General features: G+C 36.6%; 1 protein-coding gene across 2 annotated transcripts in view; it reads left to right on the plus strand.

Moving 5' to 3' along the window:
- Positions 1-18,371, plus strand: part of ADAMTSL1 (ADAMTS like 1) — a 468,923-nt gene that overhangs the window by 48,697 nt on the left and 401,855 nt on the right. For both annotated transcript variants that reach the window (XM_082657540.1, XM_082657541.1), the window contains exon 3: positions 12,384-12,429. In XM_082657540.1, the coding sequence (XP_082513666.1) occupies positions 12,384-12,429 (46 nt within the window). The remainder of the gene's footprint in view (positions 1-12,383; positions 12,430-18,371) is intronic.

Consider the following 18,371-nt stretch of genomic DNA (forward strand, 5'->3'; position numbering starts at 1 on the left):
TGAAAAGCAGCCCAGCAGTGCATTTGCACTTCTTTCTCTTGGGTGTTCTCAGAATTTGTTATTCCTCTTGAGGTCTTTGTAAAAAGCCCTAGAAATGGCAAAATATTTTAACCGGCTCCTTAGGGACACCCTCCTGCACTATGGCTCCCGTGAGTACTGAAAGTCTCGCTTGAAGTGAAGGAGGAAAACAGTGTTCCAATACTCCATGAAGTCCCAGCTGAGGCTCTCAGTCTGCTGGTCTTGTCCAATTCATGATCATTTTCGGACCCATGGTCTAAAGGACCCAGAGTCCTTCTGGCGTAAATTGCTGACATGGTTTTATGTCTGTTCTCTTGTAAAAAGCTCAGAGTGTCCTTTTGGATGACCAAAAAAAGAGAGAGATAAGCAGATGGACTGTCTTACTTCAAAATTCTTTGCCCATGAGTCTGTATTTGAAAGGCAGGAGGTACTCAGAGAAATACAGTAACCTGTTCCTACTTAACAGCACCCTTTGGTTTTTGAAAATCAAAGGCAAAGCTTCATGAGCCTAACACAGGTGCAATTGTCCTTAAGAACTCTGGCATTTAATATACACATTTATCAGATTTTCTTGTAACGGTTCACTAACACCAAGGATGAGTCTGGTTGCGTCACCAGAAGGATCTGTTTGCTTAGAGAGGAGATGTGAAGAATTTTTAATTTAAATTGATGTATTTACCAGATCCTTCTTTTATTCTTAATGAGAGATGAGTCAAATATACCTTCCTCTTTTAAAGATTTATGTAAGCAGGGAGGAAAAAAGCCAACAAATGGCTAAAGCCTGGAAAGAGAGCTTTTAATTTTCCATGGCAATTCATCTCTTCTAAGGTTGTTAAATTATGGTAATAGAAACTAAGATAACATCAGGATGTTAAGTATTGGAAGAGTTTGGATGGTTTGTTATGTGTTAATTAGAGACCAATAAAGTATGCTTCAAGCCTATACTAACCTCATTATAAGTGAATTAAAATAATTCACAAATGATAGCTTGATGTTTAGGTGATTTCCTTTTTTGAGACAAGGAACTAAGCCAAAATTAATAAATGACTGGTTAGGAGTAAAGAGCTGATATAAATAAGGAAATTTCTGTACAAATTTGGTTTAAAATATATTTTTATTTATATTTTGTTCTTTTTATACTTGAACCAGTTTCTGATTTATTAATTGGTACAATATTTAACTCACTAAATATAGTCCTGTAGCTGTTTCATAGTTTTCATTGAGCAGATGCACTTACTTAAATCCTTTGTTATTGGTGGCCTACAGTTTTCCTCAGAAACCATTTTGGACTGAAATTTCTAATGTTTGTTTTCATTTCCAGCGGTGAATTTTATTTTGTTAAAATGTGAAGAAAATCTTTCAGCTGTTTTATGTTAACTGTTTTTTTAAGAATTTTTTTTAAAAACAGAAGAAAATATTTTTTACTGCATAATTCTCAGATGAGGCTTTTATGCCTAGATAAATGCCTTCAATGAAGAAATTCATGCTTGACAAGAGTTAAAATCCTTGCGGTGGAATAGTCACTTTGTTATTTAAGTAAAATTTACATTCCGCGTTAACAAACTTGAACTTTCAAAAAATACAAACTTTCCTGCCCTGAAGTTCTTTCACATTACATTTTACTGATGAGTGTGGTTCTCTTGGAGTTGTTCCCAATGTACAGGGTGTATCTAGATGTCATTTACTTACTGGCTTTAGCAGAATTGAGAAGCAGGTTATGTACTGATGTGGAAAATAAGGTGCAGTTAACCCCCAGGCTCAGCCTCCAAGGTTTAATCTAGTGTTAGGATTTTCCACGTCTTGAGTACATCTTGCTCCTTTTGTATTATTATCGTTGTTGTATATGCTTTAGAGTTAGACACACCTGAGTTCCAATCCCTGGTTCTCTCTTTCCTGAGTAGGTATATGGCTTTCAGCCTCCTAGTCTTTCTCAGCCTCAGTTTTCTTACCTATTAAGTGGGAATAATAAAGCCTTCCAGTTGTTGGAAACTTAGAGATAATGTGTACAGAATACCTAATACTGGACCAGATACCTGTAGCAGACATTCAATATATAGTAGACGTTAGTATTAATATTATTGTCCACAATTTGATAGTGTCTTTTAATAACAAGGACTTTTCCAAACTCAAACATTACCACTTTACTATCATATTTCACTCAAATTAAATAAGCTCTCACTCAAAAAGTAATACAATACAGTGAAGGGAAGACTTAACTCAGGAGCAGAATTAAATTATTTGCAAATCAATATTAGGTGTTAGACAATTACAGGATGTACTTTGGAAATGGTGGCAAGTGGTTTTTTCTTTGCTATGTTTTGTGTTTGTTTGTTTGTCTTAATAGTTTTATTTCTGCAGGAACCACTGATCAAAAAGTGGCTAAAGTCCAACTGAGATTGAAAGTAACATTTCTTTATATAGAATATGATACATTTATCTAAAATGAGGGTGATTTTGTAGTTTTGAAAAGTGCCAGTATTTGAAGGACAGCAAATCAATGTGGGAACAGAAAATTGAAAGGGTGTACCTGTCTGCCTTATGATTGCCCTTATAAACTTGGATTCTCTGGGATTGGGAGACTGGTGTGTGGGATAGAATTTTTTTGGAAGACATCAAATTGTAGACGGCAGGAACGAAGAGTCACATTTCCTGGGAATCAGAGAGTCTTCTTAAGGCTTATCTCGAATGAGCGAGATGACGGGATGACGGTACTCCCCCAGCTCAGCTTTTTTTTGTGGGGGGTGGTGGTGGTGAGTGTAGCTGCTTTACAATATTGTGTTAGTTTCTGTTGTACAACGAAGTGAATCAGCTATATGTATACATATATCCCCTCCCTCTTGGACCTCCCTCCCATCCCCTCCCCCATCCCACCCATCTAGGTCATCACAGAGCACCGAGCTGAGCTCCCTGTGCTATATAGCAGGTTCCCACTAGCTATCTGTTTTACACATGGTAGTGTATTTATGTCAGTCCTAATCTCCCAATTCATCCCACCCTCCCCTTCCACTGCTGTGTCCACACGTCTGTTCTCTATGTCTGTGTCTCTATTCCTGCCCTGAAAATAGGTTCATCTGTACCACTTTTTTAGATTCCACATATATGCATTATTATATGATATTTGTTCTTCTCATTCTGACACACTTCACTCTGTATGACACACTCTAGGTCCATCCACATCTCTACAAATGACCCAATTTCTTTCTTCTTTATGGCTAATATTCCATTCTATATATGTACCACATCTTCTTTGTCCATTCCTCTGTCGATGGGCATTTAGGTTGTTTCCATGGCCTGGCTATTGTAAATAGTGCTGCAGTGAACAATGAGGTGCATGTGTCTTTGGGAATTACGGTTTTCTCAGGGTATATGCCCAGTAATGGAATTGCTGAGTCATACTGTAGTTATATTTTTAGGTTTTTAAGGAACCTCCATATTGTCCTCCATAGTGGCTGTATCAATTTACATTCCCAACAAAAGTGCAAGAAGGTTCCCTTTTCTCCACACTCTCTCCACCATTTATTGTTTGTAGATGTTTTGATGATGGCCATTCTGACCAGTGTGAGGTGATACCTCATTGTAGTTTTGATTTGCAGTTCTCTAATAATTAGTGATGTTGAGCATCTTCTCATGTGCCTCTTGGCCATCTCTATGTCTTCTTTGGAGAAATGTCTATTTAGGTCTTCCACCCATTTTTTGATTGGATTGTTTGGGTTTTTTTATACTGAGCTGCATTAGCTGTTTATATAATTTGGAAATTAGTCCAAATATTTTTTCCAATTCTGAGGGTTGTCTTTTCGTCTTCTTTATGCTTTCCTTTGCTGTGCAAAATCTCTTAAGTTTCATTAGGTCCCATTTGTGTATTTTTGTTTTTATTTTCATTACTCTAAGAGGTGGGTCAAAAAAGATCTTGCTGTGATTTATGACAAAGAGTGTTTCTTCATATGTTTTCCTCTAAGAGTTTTATAGTGTCAGGCCTTTATAGTGTCAGGCCTTTAATCCATTTTGAGTTTATTTTTTGTATGGTATTAGGGAGTGTTCTAATTTCATTCTTTTACATGTAGCTGTCCAGTTTTCCCAGCAGCACTTATTGAAGAGACTCTCTTTTCTCCATTGTATAGTCTTGGCTCCCTTGTCATAGATTAGGTAACCATAGGTGCTTGGGTTTATCTGTGGGCTTTCTGTCCTCTTCCATTTATCTATATTTCTTTTTTTGTGCCAATACCATACTGTCTTGATTACTGTAGCTTTGTAATATAGTCTGAAGTCGGAGAGCCTGATTCCTCCAGCTCCATTTTTCTTTCTCAAGATGGCTTTGGCTACTCAGGGTCTTTTGTGTTTCCATACAAATTGTAAAATGTTTGGTTCTAGTTCTGTGGAAAATGCCATTGGTAGTTTGATAGGGTTGGCACTGAATCTGTAGATTGCTTTGGGGAGTATTGTCATTTTCACAATATTGATTCTTCCAATCCAAGAACATGGTATATCTCTCCATCTGTTTGTGTCATCTTTGACTTCTTTCATCAGTGTTTTATAGTTTTCTGCATACAGGTCTTTTGCCTCCTTAGGTAGGTTTATTCCTAGGTATTTTATTCTTTTTGTTGTGATGGTAAATGGGATTGTTTCCTTAATTTCTCTTTCTGACATTTCATTGTTAGTATATAGGAATGCATGAGATTTCTGTGCATTTATTTTGCACCCTGCAACTTTACCAAATTCATTGATGAACTCTAGTAGTTTTCTGGTGGCATCTTTAGGATTTTCTATGTATAGTATCATGTCATCTGCAAACAGTGACAGTTTTACTCCTTCTTTTCCAATTTGGATTCCTTTTATTTCTTTTTCTTCTCTGATTGCCATGGTTAGGTCTTCCAAAACTGTTGGATAATAGTGGTGAGAGTGGACATCCTTGTCTTGTTCCTGAGCTTAGAGGAAATGCTTTCAGTTTTTCACCATTGTGAATGATGTTTGCTGTGGCTTTCTCATATATGGCCTTCATTATGTTAAGGTAAGTTCCCCCTATGCCCACTTTCTGGAGGGTTTGTATCATAAATGGGCGTTGAATTTTGTTGAAAGCTTTTTCTGCATCTATTGAGATGATCATATGGTTTTTATTCTTCAGTTTGTTAATATGGTATATCACATTGATTGATTTGCATATATTGAAGAATCCTTGCATCCCTGGGATAAATCCCACTTGGTCATGGTGTATGATCCTTTTAATGTGTTGTTGGATTCTCTTTCCTAGAATTTTGTTGAGGACTTTTATGTCTATGTTCATCAGTGATATTGGTCTGTAATTTTCTTTTTTGTGATATCTTTGTCTGGTTTTGGTATCAGGGTGATGGTGGCCTTGTAGAGCGAGTTTGGCAGTTTTCCTCCCTCTGCAATTCTTTTGGAAGAGTTTGAGAAGGATAGGTGTTAGCTCTTTAAATGTTTGTTAGAATTCACTTGTGAAGCCGTCTGGTCCTGGACTTTTATTTCATGGATGATTTTTGATAACACTTTCAATTTCATTACTTGCGATTGGTCTGTTTATATTTTCTAATTCTTCCTGGCTCAGTCTTGGAAAGTTGTACCTTTCCAAGAATTGTCCATTTCCTCCAGGTTGTCCGTTTTATTTGCATATAGTTGCTTGTAGTAGTCTCTTGTGATCCTTTGTATTTCTGCGGTGTCAGTTGTAATTTCTCCTTTTTCGTTTCTCATTTTATTGATTTGAGTCCTCTCCCTTTTTTTCTTGATGAGTCTGGCTAAAGGTTTATCAATTTTGTTTATCTTCTCAAAGAACCAGCTTTTAGTTTTATTATCTTTTCTATTGTTTTCCTTGTTTCTATTTCATTTATTTCTACTCTGATCTTTATGATTTCTTTCCCTTGGGTTATTTTGTTGTTCGTCGTCTTCTTTCTCTAGTTCCTTTAAGTGTAAGGTTAGATTTTATTTATTTTTTTTTTTTGAGATTTTTCTTGTTTCTTGAGGTGAGATTGAATTGCTACACACTTCCCTCTTAGAACTTCTTTTTCTGCATTGCATAGGTTTTGTGTTGTTGTGTTTTCATTGTCATTTGTTTCTATGTATTTTTTTATTTCCTCTTTGATGTCTTCAGTTGTTTCTTGGTTATTTAGTAGCGTATTGTTTAGCCTCCATATGTTTGTGTTTTTTACAGTTTTCTTTTTCCTGTAATTGATTTCTAATCTCATAGTGTTGTGGTCAGAAAACATGCTTGATACAATTTTCTTAAGTTTTCTGAGGCTTGATTTGTGCCCCAAGATGTGATCTATCCTGGAGAGTGTTCCATGTGCATGTGAGAAGAACTGCCACTTTCAGGTGGAAAGTCCTGTAAATATCAATTAAATCTATCTGGTCTTATGTGTCATTTAAAGCCTGTGTTTCCTTATTTATTTTCTGCCTGGATGCTCTGTCCATTGGTTTAAGTGGGGGTGTTAAAGTCTCCCACTTTCATTGTGTTACTGTAGATTTCCCCTTTTATGGCTGTTAGCTTTTGCCTTATGTATTGAGATGCTCCTGTATTCGGTGTATAAATATTTATTATTGTTCTATCTTCTTCTTGGATTGATACTTTGATCATTATGTAGTGTCTTTTTTGTCTCTTGTAACAATCTTTATTTTAAAATCTATCTTATCTGATATCAGTATTGCTACTCCAGCTTTCTTTTGATTTTCATTTTCATGGAATATCCTTTTCCATCCCTTCACTTTTAGTCTGTATGTGTCCCTAGGTCTGAAGTGGGTCTCCTATAGACAGCATATAGATGGGTCTTGTTTATGTATCCATTCAGCCAGTCTGTGTGTTTTGGTTGGAGCATTTAATGCATGTACATTAAAGGTAATTATCAATATGTATGTTCCTATTACCATTTTGTTAATTGTTTTGGGTTTGCGGTTCTTTTTCTTCTCTTGTGTTTCCTGCCTAGAGAAGTTACTTTAGCATTTGTTGTAAAGTTGGTTTGGTGGTACCGAGTTCTCTTAGCTTTTGCTTGTCTGTAAAGCTTTTGATTTCTCCATTGAATCTGAATGAGATCCTTGCTGGGTAGAGTAATCTTCATTGTAGGTTTTTTCCTTTCATCACTTTAAATATGTCCTGCCACTCCCTTCTGGCCTGCAGAGTTTCTCCTGAAAAATCAGCTGATAACCTTATGGGGATCCCCTTGTATGTTATTTGTTGCTTTTACCTTGATTCTTTTAATATTTTGCTTTGAATTTAATTTTTTTTAGTTTGATTAATATGTGTCTTGGCATGTTTCTCCTTGAGTTTATCCTGCCTGGGACTCTGCAGTTCATGGACTTGTGTGGCTATTTCCCTTTTCATGTTAGGGAAGTTTTCAACTATAATCTCTTCAAATATTTTCTCAGACCCCTTCTCTTTCTATTCTTCTTCTGGGGCCCCTATTATTCAAATATTGGTGCGTTTAATATTGTCCCAGAAGTCTCTGAGACTGTCATCATTTCTTTTCACTCTTTTCTCTTTATTCTGCTCCTCAGCAGTTATTTCCAGCATTCTGTCTTCCAGCTCACTTATTTGTTCTTCTGCTTCAGTTATTCTGCTATTGATTCCTTCTAGTGTATTTTTCATTTCAGTTATTGTGCTGTTCCTCACTGTTTGTTTGTTCTTTAGTTCTTCTAGGTCCTTGTTAATCATTTCTTGTATTTTCTCAATCTGTGCCTCCATTCTACTTCCAAGATTTTGGATCATCTTTACTATCATTACTCTGAATTCTTTTTCAGGTAGGTTGCCTATTTCCTCTTCATTTATTTGGTCTTTTATTTGATCTTTACTCCTTCGTCTGTAACATATTCTTTTGTTGTCTCATTTTTTTGATGGGTGGGGCTGTGTGCCTGTCTTGCTGCTTGTTTTGCCTGAGGCGTCCAGCACTGGAGTTTGCAGGCAGCTGGGTAGAGCGGGGTCTTGGTGCCCTGATGAGGACCACTGGGAGACCTCACACTGATCAGTATTCCCTGGGGCCTGAGGTTCTCTGTTAATCCAGTGGTTTGGTCTCCGTGCTCCCACCACAGAAGCTCAGGCCCGACCCCTGGCCTGGAAACCAAGATTCCGCAAGCTGTGCAGCATGGCAAAAAAAAAGAAAGGCAACAAACAAAAAGGAGGAGAACAATAACAAAGAATAAAAATACAATAAAATTAGAAAAATAAAAAATGTATTACAAAAAATAAAAATATAAGTGAAACAACAGAAAGAAGGCAAAACAGAACCACAACGGCCAAAAAAAAAAACCCCGAAAAGGCCTTGGTGGGGGTCGGGGGGGTAGGCAAGGGAGGGCAGGGCTGGGGATCAGGAACTGTGCAGCCAGAAAAGGCCCTGGGGGTGGGGTGGGGGGCATGGCTTAGGCTCAGCATGGCCAGAGGGGGCCCTGGAGGACGGTGGTTCAGGTCTGGGACCTCAGTAGGCTTGCCAGGCCCGAGTGGGTGGGGGAAATGCTATCCGCATTCCCCTCTGATCCCCTGATCCCCCCGAAGGTCTCTCCCTGTCCCTGCTAATCCCCACTCTGTGGGTGGGCCCCTCCTAGTATGGGAACCCCTCTCTTCCCCCACCGCCGTTTGTTTTTGTTTTGTTTTTGCTAAATGAGAAGCATTTAATTCAATCTTTTACATTATATGCTTACTTTTCCTGTTACCCAAGGATGCTTTTTTTAAATTATTGAACTATAGTTGATTTATAATATTATGTTAGTTTCAGGCATACATCAAAGTGATTCAGATATCTGTATCTATATATCTATATATCTGTATCTATCTATATATATGTTTTCTTTTACAGATTTTTTTCCATTGTAGGTTATTACAAGCTACTGAATATAGTTCCCTGTGCTATACAGTAAATCCTTGTTGTTTATCTATTTTATATATAGTAGTGTGTACATGTTAATCCCAAACTCCTAATTGGTCCTCCCCTGCATTTCCCCTTTGGTAACCATAAGTTTGTTTTCTATATTTGTGAGTCTGTTTCTGTTTTGTAAATAAGTTTAATTATATTATTTTTTTAGATTCCATATATAAGTGCTATTGTATACTATTTGTATTTATTTGACTTACTTCACTTAGTATGATAATCTCTAGGTCCATCTCAAGGATGCTTTTAGAACATACGTAGTAGGTATTCATAGTTTAAAATATCTGGGAAAAGGCTCATTTAAATTATTGAACTAGATGTTTTTCTGCTTTTTAATTTTTTTAGTAAGCATTATCTCTAATAACCCCATTGACATTTGGATAGAACTTTTGTGAGTTATCTCAGTTGGTGATCACAACTTCAGGCACTGCTGTTTCCTTATACAGTGATATCCAGTTGACAGATGAGGAAGCAAAAACCCTGAGAGGACAAGAGGCTTACGCAAGGGGAAGAGCAAAGTCTCAAAATCTGTGACTCAGATTGTCAAACTCCTAATTCAGATGTGTTTCCATTATTCCTTTCAGGGAGATAAGGTTAGGAAAAGAAAATAAAAGGAGGGTGAAAAACATAGCATTTTAAGATCTTCATGATTAATGCCAGAGTTCACTTTTTTAAGGCAAGAAGTCATCATTGGATCTCCTTTGTTTTAAAACCTTCAGTGGTTCCCCTCTGCCTATTGCAACGTTCACAGTTAGAAGGCTTTTTTTAATCTCTTTCAGTTCCCCACATACACCCAAAACTACACAACCAAACTGCTTGAAAATGTACAAACACACCATATCTTTTCTTTCCTCTATGCCTTTGCCTATGATTTCTTCTCCACGTATCCATCACCCTCTTTTAATATCTATTATATTTTTACATCTATTATATAATTAATTTATTTGTTAGATGTCTATATAATGCTTACTATGTGTGAGGCACTGTTTGAAGTGCTTCACAAATATTAACTCAGTTACTCCTCATAATAATCCCAGGGGATAAGCAATATTATCCTATTTTAAAGATGACAAAACTGAGGTATAGAAACTAAGGAATCAGGATTCCAGAAAGAAGGTTCTGCTGTCAAACTGGGTACTCTTAACCACTACAGTATGTCACATATGCACTAGGAATTTCAAAATTGAAAAACATATCACATTCAGCCAACACTGATGTCTACATGGCATGCTACCAAAGGCGTCCAGGTCATAGCATTAATTACCTTGTAAATTTACCATCAATTGGAGCCTAGCTCTCATCTTTTTAAACTCAGAAACCTGATATTTTTCAGCAGTCATACCAAGAACAAATCCTTCTCTTGGAGGTGGACTTGCAATGACTTGGCCTGTGAGGTTAATATTTCAAGTTAAAATGCCAATTTATTAACTTACAGTGAGAAGTAGAACTGTCCATAACATGGACCATTCCCATGTCAGCATGACCAGTGCCTCTGCCTCTTAGCAGTCATGTAAAAACAGACCACGCTTGGCAAATTGCTTTGATCAACATGGCATTGTAATGAAGAATATTTCTGAGATGAGCAAAAAATTCACTGGCATCAGCTAGGTTAGTGTGAGGCATCTGGACTGTGATAGCAACAGCCTAGCCAAGGGGATCAGGAGGACGTGAAGTTCATTGGCCCTTAGCCTGGGACATTGCTGGGCTGGGCACTGGCAACCTAGTATCTCTTCCATTCTCCTTTTTTTCTATGATTCTGGCCAGCCCTTTTTTTCCTTTGTTACATTCTACTGTTGAGTGCATATTAATATAGTCAGTCTGGTTACAGTCAAGTCTTCAAGCCTGGGACCTTTCTATCTCTCTAAGATAGCCTTTGTGTAATTGTATTTTCAGGTGACATTTTCTTTTTGATGACATTCTTGAGACCTAACACAAATACTATCTAGCATTTTTTACACTGAATTATATGAATATTTTCTTAATAGCGAAGACCAAGTCATGCTCATTCTTCTTTGTATTCCCGGAAGTAAATGTATTGCCCAGTATATAATAGGAGCTCAATGAGCGTGTGCTGAACAAACAAGTGAATTAGGGGGCAGTAAAGCATCACGGTTATGAGTGTAAGCTCTGAATGGCTCGGTTTCAAATCTCAGCTCTATTACTTAATAGTTGTGTGATTTTGGCAAGTTACTTAACCTCCCTAAGCTTACATTTTCTCTTCTGTAAAATGGGTATAATGATAGTACCCTGTCTCCCAGTGTTCTTGAGAAGAGTAAATAAATTAATACATATAACAAACTTAGAAATATACCTGGAATTCCATAACTATTAGTTATTAGTATGATAATTCTCTCAGAATTTCATATTTTACTTGTTTTTTTATAAGTGTGACTCATTTTGAAAGAGCAGAGTACTGCTGTTCTTAAGTGTCATCATTGAACATTTAATAAAAAATTGATTGTTTTTGTTCACAAGAGTTCAGTAAAATGGAAACTCCCATATATTGCTGGTGGGAGAATGCAATGGTACAACCTTTATGGAACGCAATTTGGCAATATTTATCAAGAGCCTTATAAAAGTTCTTTCCCTTTAGTGCTGTAATTCCCCTTCTAGAAACTTATCTCTCCTAAAGACATAGTCAGAAACTTGGATAAAACATACGCATGGACATGGTTTATCACATGATCACTTACCAAACCCCAAATTAGAAACTACTTAAATGACAAGAAATGGAAGAATGATTACACAAGTTATATCATTTGATGGAATAGTACGTAGCTCTCAAAATGATGTCTTTAAAGTTATTTAGTAGTGTGGAAAAATAACTCCAAAAATTCTTACGTGGAAGAAAAGCAAGCTATAAAATTGTATAAGTGACGTTATTTCCTCTGCATTGGAAAGAAATCAATAAATCAAAATAATAGTGATTATCTTTAGATGAGACAGCTATGGGGGATTTTCGTTCTTTTGCATCATCTTTCTTTTCTAAAACCTCCACAATGAGGATGTACTTTAGAAATGAAGATAATTCTTTAAGAATTATGACTTTCATATTCTTAGATGTGTAATTTTAAAAGCCATGTTGAATGTTAAGTCCAATTTTTATCATATTCTAAATGTAAGATCTGTCATATTAGTGAAACCTATCTTTAGTTTTATACCAGAGATAATTAACAGAGGATTCATTTAATATTAATATTTATCAGAAAACCTTGCATTAAATCTATTTGATTAAATAAGAACTCATTACAAGTACTTACTTTGACAACTTTTGAAGCAAAATGAATGCTTAGTTTCAACCCTTATAGAGAAATCAATTTATGTATACAACTCCTTGAGGTCTGCTCAATTTAACATTTGATACTAATTCCTCTAAGAGCATACTCAGAAGAAAAGAGAGGCTTTTATATTGGTACTGAGAGGAAATGGTTTTTGTAACAAAACAGTTCAAATTTGGGGCCCTTCATAGGTAGTAATGAGTTTTTTTTTTTTTTTTTTTTCTAGGAGCTGTGAGGGAAGAAATATCCGATATAGAACATGCAGTAATGTGGTAAGTATTAAGGTTCTATGATTGTGATAAGGTATTTATTTTATTTTATTTTATTTTTTATACAGCACGTTCTTATTAGTCATTCATTTTATATACATCAGTGTATACACGTCAATCCCAATCTCCGAATTCATCCCACCACCAACCCCCGCCGCTTTTCCCCCTTGGTGTCCATACGTTTGTTCTCTGCATCTGTGTCTCAATTTCTGCCCTGCAAACTGGTTCATCTGTATTATTTTTCTAGCTTCCACATATATGCGTTAATATACTATATTTGTTTTTCTCTTTCTGACTTATTTCACTCTGTATGACAATCTCTAGATGCATCCATATCTCAACAAATAACCCAATTTCATTCCTTTTCATGGCTGAGTAATATTCCATTGTATATATGTACCACATCTTCTTTATCCATTCATCTGTCAGTGGGCATTTAGGTTGCTTCCATGACCTGGCTATTGTAAATAGTGCTGCAATGAACATTGGGGTGTCTGTGTCTTTTTGAATTATGGTTTTCTCTGTGTATATGCCCAGTAGTGGGATTGCAAGGTCATATGGTAATTCTATTTTTAGTTTTTTAAGGAACCTCCATACAGTTCTCCATAGTGGCTGTATCCCACCAACAGTGCAAGAGGATTCCCTTTTCTCCACACCCTCTCCAGCATTTGTTGTTTGTAGATTTTCTGATGATGCCCATTCTAACTGTTGTGAGGTGATACCTCACTGTAGTTTTGATTTGCATTTCTCTAATAATTAGTGATGTTGAGCAGCTTTTCATGTGCTTCTTAGCCATCTTAATGTCTTCTTTGGAGAAATGTCTGTTTAGGTCTTCTGCCCATTTCTGAATTGGGTTGTTTGTTTTTTTAATATTGAGCTGCATGAGCTGTCCATGTATTTTGGAGATTAATCCTTTGTCCGTTGATTCATTTGCAAATATTTTCTCCCATTCTGAGGGTTGTCTTTTCTTCTTGTTTATGGTTTCCTTTGCTGTGCAAGAGCTTTTAAGTTTCGTTAAGTCCCATTTGTTTATTTTTGTTTTTATTTCCATTACTCTAGGAGGTGGATCAAAAAAGATCTTGCTGTGATTTATGTCAAAGAGTGTTCACCTCTGTTTTCCTCTAAGAGATTTATAGTGTCTGGTCTTACATTTAGGTCTCTAATCCATTTTGAGTTTATTTTTGTGTATGGTGTTACGGAGTGTTCTATTTTCATTCTTTTACATGTAGCTGTCCAGTTTTCCCAGCACCACTTATTGAAGAGACTGTGTCTTTTCTCCATTGTATATCATTGCCTCCTTTGTCATAGATTAGCTGACCATGGGTGTGTGGGTTTATATCTGGGCTTTCTATCTCTTTCCATTGATCTGTATTTCTGTTTTACTGACAGTACCATATAGTCTTGATTACTGTAGCTTTGTAGTATAGTCTGAAGTCAGGGAATCTGATTCCTCCAGCTCTGCTCTTTTCCCTCAAGACTTCTTTGGCTATTCGGGGCCTTTTATGTCTCCATACAAATTGTAAAATGTTTGGTTCTAGTTCTGTGAAAAATGCCATTGGTAGTTTGATAGGGTTGGCACTGAATCTGTAGATTGCTTTGGGGAGTATTGTCATTTTCACAATATTGATTCTTCCAATCCAAGAACATGGTATATCTCTCCATCTGTTTGTGTCACCTTTAATTACTTTCATCATTGTCTTACAGTTTTCTGCATACAGGTCTTTCATCTCCTTAGGTAGGTTTATTCCTAGGTATTTTATTCTTTTTGTTGCAGTGGTAAATGGAAGTGTTTCCTGAATTTCTCTTTCAGATTTTCATTGTTAGTGTATAGGAATGCAAGAAATTTCTGTGCATTAATTTTGTATCCTGCTACTTTACCGGATTCATTGAATAGCTCTAGTAGTTTTCTGGTAGCATCTTTAGGATTCTCTATGTATAGTATCATGTCATCTGCAAACAGTGACAGTTTTAATTCTTCTTTTCCAATTTGGATTCCTTTTATTTCTGTTTCTTCTCTGATTGCCGTGGCTAGGACTTCCAAAACTATGTTGAATAATAGTGGTGAGAGTGGACATCCTTGTCTTGTTCCTGATCTTAGAGGAAATGCTTTCAGTTTTTCACCATTGAGAATGATGTTTGCTGTGGGCTTGTTGTATATGGCCTTTATTATGTTTAGGTAGGTTCCCCCTATGCCCACCTTCTGGACAGTTTTTATCATAAATGAGTGTTGAATTTTGTCAAAAGGTTTTTCTGCATCTATTGAGATGATTATATGGTATTTCTTCTTCAATTTGTTAATATGGTGTATTACATTGATTGACTTGCATATATTGAAGAATACTTGCATCCCTGGGAAAAATCCCACTTGATCATGGTGTGTGATCCTTTTAATGTGTTGTTGTATTCTGTTTGCTGGTATTTTGTTGAGGATTTTTGCATCTATATTCATTGGTGATATTGGTCTGTAATTTTCTTTTTTTGTAGTATCTTTGTCTGGTTTTGGTGTCAGGGTGATGGTGGCCTCATAGATTGAGTTTGGGAGTGTTCCTTCCTCTGCAGTTTTTTGGAAGAGTTTGAGAAGGATGGGTGTTAGCTCTTCTCTAAATGTTTGATAGAATTCACCTGTGAAGCCATCTGGTCCTGGACTTCTGTTTGTTGGAAGATTTTTAATCACAGTTTCAATTTCATTACTTGTGATTGGTCTGTTCATATTTTCTATTTCTTCCTTGTTCAGTCTTGGAAGGTTATACATTTCTAAGAATTGTCCATTTCTTCCAGGATGTCCATTTTATTGGCATAGAGTTGCTTGTAGTAGTCTGTTAGAATGCTTTGTATTTCTGCGGTGTCTGTTGTAACTTCTCCTTTTTCATTTCTAATTTAATTGATTTCAGTCTTCTCCCTCTTTTTCTTGCTGAGTCTGACTAATGGTTTATCAATTTTGTTTATCTTCTCAAAGAACCAGCTTTTAGTTTTACTGGTCTTTGCTATTGTTTTCTTTGTTTCTATTTCATTTTTTTGTGCCCTGATCTTTATGATTTCTTTCCTTCTGCTAGCTTTGGGTTTTGTTTGTTCTTCTTTCTCTAGTTTTTAGGTGTGAGCTTACATTATTTATTTGAGATTTTTCTTGTTTTTTGGGGTAGCCTTGTAAAGCTACAAACTTCCCTCTTAGAACTGCTTTTGCTGCATCCCATAGGTTTTGGATCGTCATGTTTTCATTGGTATTTGTCTCTAGGTAGTTTTTGATTTCGTCTTTGATTTCTTCACTGATCACTTGGTTATTTACTAACGTATTGTTTAGCCTCCATGTGTGTCTGTTTTTTATGTTTTTTTCCCTGTAATTTATTTCTAATCTCATAGTATTGTGGTCAGAAAAGATGCTTGATATGATTTCAATTTTCTTAAATTTACTGAGGCTTGATTTGTGACCCAAGATGTGATCTATCCTGGAGAATGTTCTGTGTGCTCTTGCGAATAAAGTGTAATCTGCTGTTTTGGGTGGAATGTCCTATAAATATCGATTAAATCTATCTGGTCTATTGTGTCATTTAAAGCTTCTATTTCCGTATTTATTTTCATTTTGGATGATCTGTCCATTAGTTTAAATGAGGTGTTAAAGTCCCCCACTATTAATTTGTTACTGTTGATTTCCCCTTTTATAGCTGTTAGCAGTTGCCTTATGTATTGAGGTGCTCCTATGTTGGGTGCATATATATCTATAATTGTTATATTTTCTCCTTGGATTGATCCCCTGATCATTATGTAGTGTCCTTCCTTGTCTCTTGTAACATTCTTTATTTTAAAGTCTATTTTATCTGATATGAGTTTTGCTACTCCAGCTTTCTTTTGATATCCATTTGCATGGAATATCTTTTTCCATCCCCTCACTTTCAGTCTGTATGTGTGCCTAGGTCTGAAGTGGGTCTCTTGTAGACAGCATATATATGGGTCTTGTTTTTGTGTCCTTTCAGCAAGCCTGTGTCTTTTGGTTGGAGCATTTAATCCATTCACCTTTAGGGTAATTATCGATACGTATGTTCCTATGACCATTTTCTTAATTGTTTTGGGTTTGTTTTTTTAGGTCCTTTTCTTCTCTTGTATTTCCCACTTAGAGAAGTTCCTTTAGCATTTGTTGTAGAGCTGGTTTTGTGGTGCTGAATTCTCTTATCTTTCGCTTGTCTTTGAAGCTTTTGATTTCTCCATTGAATCTGAATGAGATCCTTGCCAGGTAGTGTAATTTTGGTTGTAGGTTCTTCACTTTCATCACTTTAAGTATATCATGCCACTCCCTTCTGGCTTGTAGAGTTTCTGCTGAGAAATCAGCTGTTAACCTTATGGGAGCTCCCTTGTATGTTATTTGCCTTTTTTCCTTGCTGCTTTCAATAATTTTTCTTTGTCTTTATTTTTTGTCAGTTTGATTATTATGTGTCTCAGCGTGTTTCTCCTTGGGTTTATCATGTGGGACTCTCTGCGCTTCCTGGACTTGGGTGGCTATTTCCTTTCCCATGTTAGGGAAATTTTCGACTGTAATCTCTTTAAATATTTTCTGTGGTCCTTTCTCTCTCTCTTCTCCTTCTGGGACCCCTATAATGTGAATGTTGTTGCATTTAATGTTGTCCCAGAGGTCTCTTAGGCTTTCTTCATTTCTTTTCATTCTTTTTTCTTTATTCTGTTCCGCAGCAGTGAATTCCACCATTCTGTCTTCCAGGTCACTTATCCGTTCTCTGCCTCAGTTATTCTGCTATTGATTCCTTCTAGTGTAGTTTTCATTTCAGTTATTGTACTGTTCTTCTCTGTTTGTGTGTTCTTTAATTCTTCTAGGTCTTTGTTAAACATTTCTTGCATCTTCTCGATCTTTACCTCTATTCTTTTTCCAAGGTCCTGGATCATCTTCACTATCATTATTCTGAATTCTTTTTCTGGAAGGTTGCCTATCTCCACTTCATTTAGTTGTTTTTTCTTGGTTTTATCTTGTTCCTTCATCTGGTACGTAGCTCTCTGCCTTTTCATCTTGTCTATGTTTCTGTGAATGTGGTTTTTGTTCCACAGGCTGCAGGATTGTAGTTCTTCTTGCTTCTGCTCTCTGCCCTCTGGTGGATGAGGCTATCCTGGTAGTAATGGAGGGTCTCCTGCAGAGTCAGGGGGTGGTTGTGTCTCATCGTAAGGACAAGGACACTGGCAGTAGAAGTTCTGGGAAGTACTTCTTGGCATGAGCCCTCCCAGAGTCCACCATTAGCCCCACCAAGGAGCCCAGGTGATAAGGTATTTTTTTAAGCACTGACTAATGCTAAAGAGTTTCATGTATCCTGAGCAGAAATCAACCAAGTAGTATTTCAGCAAGAGTTATTTCACAGTGTATGGATTATTCACATCAAAAAAATAGGTATTTTTAATGTTCCTCAATACAAACTTTTAATCATTTGGCCAGATTGAAACTTCAGAATAAGGAATCTCTGTTTCCTCTCTGCTTTCTGGCTTTTCACATCCAGGTCTCTTGAGAACAAATAAGAGGAATGATAAAAGGGAAACCACTTGGGCATCATGAAATAAATATCAGTTAATCAAACTCAGATTTGCCAAATTCATTTGTTTAGCAAATACTATTCAATGCCAACTGTGTGAGGCACGGCACTACTACAAGGATAAATAGCATGTGGTCACTGTCTTAAAACATCTGTTTTACGGTAATGGATGTAGAAAGAGAAGACAGATGTGCACATAACCACATCCTAGGGCAAAATATGACAAACGTAGTAAGAAAGGGATAAAGTTCTTGTGGGTTAAAAGCAGAGAGAAATCTGAAGGGCCTTCAAGGAGGAGGTGATTTGAGGTAGGGCTAAGAAGGCTAGGAGCGCTGTGACTGGCTCAGATTGGGTGGGAGGGGATGACAACCAGTCCAAATGGAGGAGACATAATGGACAACTTTGGAAACAAGAATGTTGAAGGTG

Source organism: Grampus griseus, assembly GCF_964374135.1.
Source record: "Grampus griseus genome assembly, chromosome: 6".
Lineage (NCBI taxonomy): Eukaryota > Metazoa > Chordata > Mammalia > Artiodactyla > Delphinidae > Grampus > Grampus griseus.